General features: G+C 43.2%; 2 protein-coding genes across 2 annotated transcripts; both read left to right on the top strand.

Annotated features, from left to right (window-relative positions):
- The first annotated feature begins 17 nt into the window (after positions 1 to 17).
- Positions 18 to 4,067, top strand: jmjd8 (jumonji domain containing 8). Its single transcript, XM_037088236.1, has 9 exons — positions 18 to 257; positions 705 to 800; positions 1,709 to 1,757; positions 1,930 to 2,026; positions 2,149 to 2,217; positions 2,753 to 2,872; positions 3,113 to 3,180; positions 3,281 to 3,415; positions 3,496 to 4,067. The coding sequence occupies exons 1-9, from the start codon at positions 157 to 159 to the stop codon at positions 3,574 to 3,576; spliced, it is 816 nt and encodes a 271-aa protein (XP_036944131.1). The 5' UTR covers positions 18 to 156; the 3' UTR covers positions 3,577 to 4,067.
- A 600-nt stretch (positions 4,068 to 4,667) lies between these two features.
- On the top strand, positions 4,668 to 8,065 carry LOC119013548 (heat shock 70 kDa protein 1). Its single transcript, XM_037088206.1, has 2 exons — positions 4,668 to 4,863; positions 5,615 to 8,065. Exon 2 carries the CDS (start codon positions 5,637 to 5,639, stop codon positions 7,554 to 7,556), a length of 1,920 nt encoding a protein of 639 aa, XP_036944101.1. The 5' UTR covers positions 4,668 to 4,863; positions 5,615 to 5,636; the 3' UTR covers positions 7,557 to 8,065.
- The last annotated feature ends 494 nt before the right edge of the window (positions 8,066 to 8,559 follow it).

The raw sequence follows: 8,559 nt of genomic DNA on the forward strand, positions 1-8,559 counted from the left end.
TGGTGGTTTCTGATTGGCTCTCTGACCGGAAGCGATAAGCGGCTCGGAGCCCTGGCAGAATGAAAGTATTTTCCGTCCTGCGGAGCTAGTTAGCATGAGATGACTCTGTTTTCCTCTGGATTTAATTACATTTCAGTGGCTGGAGAAAAAGTTTGAATGGAACATAATAAAGTTTTATTGAACATTTTCACGCAGTTTGTTCTGTTCTGTCTCATCGTCCTGAAGGCGGAGCAGCTGTCAGATGACGGAGGCGGCTGGTGAGTCTCAACAATAAACTGACTTCATTTTAAAATATCATGTTTGTGATTTACATGTTTGAACTTTGTTATAAAATCGGTTGCACGACTTGTAGATGTCGCCTAGCTTAGTCCTGATCCCTGCTACTCTGACTGAACTAAACTCCAAACTCCATTTAAAATTCTGCCACTTTAACGTCCAACATGTCCAACACGTCACAGAGGTTATGGGGGACGAGATTTAGATAATCTCAGGTGATGAACTTGAATGGGGAATAAATTGCATTTGAACTTGGCCGAAATGTTTATGACCACTGTTCAAGTGATTTGACAAAATGTTTCATGAACTAACTAAAGCTAAACTCTTCTTCGCTTGACTCTAAATTAAAAACACTATAAGTTCAGTTAAGTTTTGTATGGCAGTAATAGAAAGTGATCCCCTGTTCTGATCTTCATTTCTGTGTTCAGGTCGTTGAATTCAGATTTCAGTCTGCAGGATGAAGGTCCCTGTAACATCGACGTGTTGGACAGCTCCTCACTGTCACACCAGCAGTTCATCGAGAGGTACAGATGACACGTTTCTACCTAGTGTCACCATGGAAACCACCCACACCGCACAGCAACATCCAGGCAACAAAATCACTCTAGGATCAGTTAATCTGCAGATTTGTTTCTTGATTAAACATTTGGTCCATAAAAAGTCCGGAAATAGTAAAAGAAAACAACAACACAATATTCATCAAAATTGTCGCACAGCAAGCGGATCTGCAACAACTGACCCATTAATTGATTATTTGTCAATTATTAAATTGAATGCCAACTATTTTTGATGAATTGGTGTAAATATTTTTTTTAGTTTAAAAAATCATAGATTGGCCTCCAGCCTCCTAAATGATAGAAATTGCTCTGTTTTTATCATATTAAAGTATTTAACATAAATTAAATGTTGAGGTATTGAATAGATGAAGTGTAGGACGTCACGTCACTGATGTTTATCTGAAATCATAAAAGTGTTTTTAAAGTATCTGAAATAGATCTGCAACCATTAATCGATCAATTGTTGGGTTGTAAATGAATCAGCAACTCATTTGATAATCAGATTATCACTCATTAACTCTGATTTGTTAAATGTGACAGTAAACAAGATGTTTGAGGAAGCTGAATCACATTTTTCACCATTTTCTGACATTTTATAGACAAAATAATGGATCAATCATTGGACAATGAAGATAATTAATATGTTGCAGCCTGACCTCGGCAACCACCAACAAAATGAAATCAGAACGAATTAAAGGGAAAATAAAATGATTGTTCTTCGGGACAGAGTTTCTTTTGTGTTTCTGTTCATATTCACACACTCTCATAAACACACATGAGCACTCGAAGTTCACAAGATTTAAAAACCTTTGTTGGATCTTTGTGTGAACGTGCGTCGGCTCACAGCTGCTGACCAGATGTTTCTGTGTGCTCAGGTACGCGTACAGCCGGCCGGTGATCCTCAGAGGTCTGACTGATAACACGGTACGTTAATGGATCAATCATTGACTGCATGTTGAAACACTAACAAGCTGCTGGAAGTCACATAGCTGCGTTTGTGTTGTGAAAGTGCTTTTAGAATACAGAAACCGAACGTTTCCGGAGTGTTATTGTAGAGTTTTGAATTTTGGAGTTAAACAAACTGACTTTGTTCCAGAAATTCAGGTCGCTGTGCTCCAAGTGGAGCTTACTAGAAGAGTACGGGGACCGGCGGGTTCGGCTCTGTACAGCTAACACTTACTCTTACCAGAAAGGTACGCACGACTAACACTCCCTCTGCTGTGACAGCCTTAGAGGAATCCTGCATGGAATTCAATTATCCACATTTATCTAACGAGTAAACCCTGAGCGTCTGTCTGTCATCACTCTGTTTCAGTGGACGTCCCGTTTCAGGAGTACGTGGATATTTTACTGAGGCCTCAGGCTGCAGACGCCCTCGGCAGCGGTGAGACCAATGTTTTGTTCGACCCGATGAGCGAGGAGAGAAGGTGTCGTTTGGTTGTGAAGCTCTTTAATTCGCATTTCTGATTTTGGGCTGAAATTGATTAAACCTGAGAAGTTCCTACTGAAGACGTAAACAACACGTCAAATATTCACGTCTGACAAAATACTGAAGTAAAGATATTGTGTTGAAATAGTACTTTTTTATGCAATTGGTGATACATTTTTTATTTCAATGCTCTGTTGGCTGCGATGCAGAATGTAATCTGTAAAGTAACTGATAACTAAAGTTATCAGATTAATGTAGTGGAGTAAAAAGTAAATTTTTTACCTCCAGAATGTGGTGGAGTGGAAGCATAAAGTGGCAGAAGAAGAAAATACTCAAGTACAAGTCCCCCAAAATGTTGAAAGTACTATGCTGGAGTAACAGCAGAGGTTTCATTCAAAATCAAAAGAATTGATCGCAGCAATATGAGAACAACAAACAGACGTGTGAACATGAATGAAAGTGGATCTCTCGACTTCTCTCTCTCCTGCAGACACGCTGTATTTCTTCGGAGACAACAACTTCACGGAGTGGCAGAGTTTGTTCGATCACTACGAGTCTCCTCCGTACATCCTGCCGCGCACCAGCGGAGCGTACAGCTTCGGGATCGCAGGTCAGTTCAGTCTGAAGGTCGAGCAGCTCTGTGAGACTCAGAGAGAGGAACCGGACAGAGAGGTGAACTCTGAGCCGACCTCTGTGTCAGATCACAACTTAAATTTCAGTTTCATCCTGTTTGAGATGTAAAAAGTTCTGACATCCAAACTCTGATAAAATAAGTCAAACACCGGCGTCATGGACCAACAGTGAAGGAGTCGACTGCAGCTTCACCCTCAGATCTGTTCTCTGTGTCCAGGTCCAGGAACGGGAGTCCCGTTCCACTGGCACGGTCCCGGTTACTCTGAGGTCATCTACGGTCGGAAGGTGAACACATGACTTTTCTTTCCTTCGTGTCTTTTCCTGAATCTGACAAATGAACGCAGATAAACTTGAAGGTAAACTTGATGTGTTTGTGATCACACAGCGCTGGTTCCTCTACCCGCCTGATCAGGAGCCTCATTTCCATCCGAACCGCACCACCCTGTCCTGGCTGACTGACACCTACCCCCACCTGCCCGAGGAAGAGGCTCCGCTGGAGTGCACCATCAGACCCGGAGAGGTAACTGTTCATTTCTACACAACAACTCAGACGACATAAAAACATCTTGTCTAATCCGTTCCCCGGATGTTCCTGATCAGGTGTTGTATTTCCCCGACCGCTGGTGGCACGCCACTCTCAACCTGGACACCAGCGTTTTCATCTCCACCTTCCTCGGCTGAGCTTCACCTTCAGCTCTGTGTTCATCACATCAGATTCATCAGTTTGTTCCTCTGACTGACGGCAGGAAAAACATCAGACGCAGGCTGATGAAGTGGACGCAGAAACATTCCAGGGGTTTTAAAATTAAACCATGTTTCCTAATAATTATTATTAATAATGAAATACTGTGTATTTTATGACCAAAGAAGCTAAAAGAGACGTTCCTGCTCTCACACACACACACACACACACACACACACACACACACACACAGTGACAGAGAGCAGAACATGTTTTTCTGTCACTTCTTGTGGGACCAACTGTTGAAGGAAATACATGTGAGAATTATTGATCTTTGTCATTATACTGTTTCAGAATCAGTTGAACTGTGTTGACATAATAAAGCACAAAACATCTGATCCAGTCCGTGTTGTCTCAGAAATGAAGATGTCTGCCTCCTGGGAGGGATTTCTGTGTTTTCTCCTGACAGATAAAGAGCTGAGGGTCATGATCACGTGTCTGCTGTCTTTATTTGATGGGATCTGAGCTGATGTCTGAACCACAGCGAGTCCTCAGAGTTATCAGAGTTCATCCTGAGGGGAACATGAACGCCTGACCTCAGTGTCACCGTCACAGCTTTCTGTTGGACAAGACACGTCCCAGGAATAATTACAGTAAATGATAATAATACCATTTTAAGACTATTTTATGCCACTGATCCAAAGGAATTAAAACGATTTAAAGGAAACTTTAAAATCCTGATAATCAGACAATGGAATGTGAAATAAACATGAACCCCTAACCCTCTCCAAACATTCCATCACTGCTCATAACAGAGATGACGCTGATGGAAATAAAATTGTTATTAAATCTGGTTTTTGCTCCAGTTGTCCAGAAAGTTCTCAAAACGACTAGAAACGTCCCCCGATTACGTCATCACGCCAGGTTGCTAAACATAGATACGTCAAGAGTTAAAGACAATCAGAAACATTCCCGCTTTAAATTACATCACCTTCAAAGTAAGACAAAATCACGTTGTTTGGTAATTACTCACACGGGCTTTTAACGGGAGGCCGTTTTATTTTGAAATAGTAAACAGGAAGTCATGTCCGTCATGGCCGCCGTCTTGACGGTGTTGTAGTGAAGCGTCTAGAAACAACCAGACTGAGTCCAGAGGTATAAATCTGCTGCAGAGAGCGTAGACAGCAGCAGACTCAGATCAGAGAGCGGCAGAAGATCCACAGACGAGAAAAAGAAGAAGAAAGAAGACCATCCTCTTCATCACACTCATCACTCAGCACTGAACTGTGAGTACAACGCTTCACTAAGATCGTTTTTATGCTTTAATGTTTGGTAAACTTGTGAAGGACTGTGAGTGAAAGAACATTTCACCAAACTCCAAATGAATAACAATCAGATTCAGATTGCAATGGTCGTCAGTCATGTCAAACAAATTTAAACTAAGAGATTGTGATGTATACAAAAATAATTAACCTCTTTGCAAATTTGAAATAATAACTCATATGACTTATAAAGACATGTAGCCACTGATCAGTTAAAGTGACTAGATTGTAAATATATTAAACTCAGGAAATAGAAATATGTCACCTGTAACAAAATCCAAAATGTTGTAGATTTTTTTTAAATTATTGTTTTATTTATGTATTTATTTTTTTGAGGTTTTGATATCCAGTTATGCTCCATGCCTATACTGTGACACTTCACCAAACTCCATCTGAATAACTGTCAAATTTAGACCGCATTGATTGTCAGACCTATCAGACTAATTTGAAGTGACAGCTAGTTATCAATAAAAAATCATGAATCTCTCCTCAATAATTCGGTATTGATATAATTGCCCAGATGTTTGACAATGGCACTTAAAGCCACTGATAACAATTTGTAATGCTGTTATGTACTGGATTTGAGACAGAGCTCTGTTATATATTATGTTGTATATATTTTATATAAAAAAAGTATGGTCTTACAGAAGCAGTAATTGTTGTTGGTGTTTAATCTTCTGACATTCTTTTCTTATTTTTGTCTCTGCATCGTTAGGACACAAATTCAAACAAGCAAGATGTCTCCGGCTAAAGGCGTCGCAATCGGCATCGACCTGGGCACCACCTACTCCTGTGTGGGGGTGTTCCAGCACGGAAAAGTAGAAATCATCGCCAACGACCAGGGCAACAGGACCACCCCCAGCTATGTGGCGTTCACTGACACCGAGAGGCTCATCGGGGATGCAGCCAAGAACCAGGTGGCTCTGAACCCCAGCAACACTGTGTTTGATGCCAAGAGGCTGATTGGAAGAAAGATGGATGACCAGGTGGTTCAGGCTGACATGAAGCACTGGCCCTTCAAGGTGGTCGGAGACGGAGGAAAGCCCAAAATTCAGGTGGAGTACAAAGGGGAGGACAAAACCTTCTACCCTGAGGAGATCTCCTCCATGGTCCTGGTGAAGATGAAGGAGATTGCTGAGGCCTACCTGGGCCAGCAGGTGTCCAACGCAGTCATCACAGTCCCAGCGTACTTCAACGACTCCCAGCGACAGGCGACTAAAGACGCAGGCGTCATCGCGGGACTGAACGTCCTGAGGATCATCAACGAGCCGACTGCAGCCGCCATCGCATACGGTCTGGACAAAGGCAAGACAGGAGAGCGTAACGTCCTGATCTTTGACCTGGGCGGAGGCACCTTCGACGTGTCCATCCTGACCATCGAGGACGGCATCTTTGAGGTGAAGGCCACAGCTGGAGACACTCACCTGGGCGGAGAAGACTTTGACAACCGCATGGTGAACCACTTTGTGGAGGAATTCAAGAGGAAACACAAGAAGGACATCAGCCACAACAAGAGAGCCTTGAGGAGGCTGCGCACAGCTTGCGAGAGGGCCAAGAGAACCCTGTCCTCCAGCTCCCAGGCCAGCATCGAGATCGACTCGCTGTTTGAGGGCGTCGACTTCTACACCTCCATCACCAGGGCTCGCTTTGAGGAGCTGTGCTCCGACCTGTTCAGGGGAACACTGGAGCCGGTGGAGAAAGCCCTGAGGGACGCCAAAATGGACAAGGCGCAGATCCACGACATCGTCCTGGTCGGAGGCTCAACCCGAATCCCCAAAATCCAGAAACTCCTGCAGGATTTCTTCAACGGCAGGGAGCTGAACAAGAGCATCAACCCAGACGAGGCGGTGGCGTACGGTGCCGCCGTCCAGGCCGCCATCCTCTCAGGCGATACCTCGGGCAACGTTCAGGACCTGCTGCTGCTGGACGTGGCGCCTCTGTCCCTGGGTATCGAGACAGCTGGAGGAGTCATGACATCCCTGATTAAACGCAACACCACCATCCCCACTAAACAAACCCAGGTGTTCACCACCTACTCTGACAACCAGCCCGGGGTCCTCATCCAGGTCTACGAAGGGGAGAGAGCCATGACCAAGGACAACAACCTGCTGGGCAAGTTCGAGCTGACGGGAATCCCACCTGCTCCACGAGGGGTCCCACAGATCGAAGTCACCTTCGACGTGGACGCCAACGGCATCCTGAACGTGTCTGCGGTGGACAAAAGCACCGGCAAAGAGAACAAGATCACCATCACCAACGATAAGGGCCGTCTGAGCAAAGAGGAGATCGAGAGGATGGTGCAGGACGCTGACAGATACAAAGCTGAGGACGACCTCCAGAGGGAAAAAATTGCTGCCAAGAACTCCCTGGAGTCGTACGCCTTCAACATGAAGAGCACCGCGCAGGACGACAACTTGAAGGGCAAACTGAGCGAGGAGGAGCAAAAGAAGCTGATTGAGAAGTGTGACGAGACCATCAGCTGGCTGGAGAACAACCAGCTGGCTGATAAAGAAGAGTACCAACACCGGCAGAAAGAGCTGGAGAAAGTGTGTCAGCCCATCATCAGCAGGTTGTATCAGGGAGGAACGACTGCAGGCAGCTGTGGAGCGCAGGCAGGAGCCGGCTCCCAGGGGCCCACCATCGAGGAGGTGGACTAAAGTGGCCCCTCATATGGACTCTGATCATTGGGACTGTTTAATCATAAGTTTAGTCTTTGGTTTAAATGATTTGTATTTGAATGTAGCCGCTGCTACGATAACTTAATTTTCCTTTGGGGATTGATTAAGTTATCTATCGATCTAAAGATGTTCCATGTAAATATTTTTAGGTGACAAGTGTCGTTAATGTTTCAATCTGCATCGCTGGACTTGAAGATAAGAAGTGGATTTTCTGTGGTTATTTTCATTTTTCTGTTTTTTCATGCTTACATTTTTCATTGTTTAATGTTCAAGACATTAAATGACAAAGTACAATGTGTCTGATGTCTAGAGAAACAATAAAACACTGACAGTGAGAGAAGAAAACTGTCCAGATGTTTGTGGGTGTTTGTTCTTTCATCGATCATGTGTAAGATGAACAATCAAGACTTTTTGACAGCTGGCTTGTCTACATGTTTAATACTGTTGTGCTGCTGAACTCTACAATAAAGATGATCTTAATAAGTTTTTGTGTCTTTTGGTTTTTATCTTTACCACTTGCGTTGGAGATGCATGAAGAGACAGTGAGTCATCAGAAGTTGACATGAAATCAAAGATGAATAATATTCTACCAAGAAACTGCAGGAAGAATTATAATAAATTATTTTAGAAAATGACCCCATGTTTGTTCCCTGTATCACCAATCAAGTATGTAAAAGACCATATCATTGCTTTTTGATTGAGTCTGTCCTTATTTTGTGGCGTTCAATTTGTCTTAATTGTAAATAAAAGAGTGAGAGAACAGAAAATAGTTCAAATGAGAGTCCATAGTTGTTTCATGTATCAAAATAAAAATCCAAATATTTTCCAGTTCACCCTGAAGTTTGTTCTGCCTTTCAAACAATGATTCTTCTGAATAAACAAAAACATGTCAAAATTAGATTTAAAAAAAAAATAACCCTATGTGATGGAAGCATTTGTAGCTTGTGCATTTAAAAAGAGATTAATTATGAACCTCTTGTGA

This window comes from Acanthopagrus latus, chromosome 23 (genome assembly GCF_904848185.1).
Source record: "Acanthopagrus latus isolate v.2019 chromosome 23, fAcaLat1.1, whole genome shotgun sequence".
Classification (NCBI taxonomy): Eukaryota; Metazoa; Chordata; class Actinopteri; order Spariformes; family Sparidae; genus Acanthopagrus; species Acanthopagrus latus.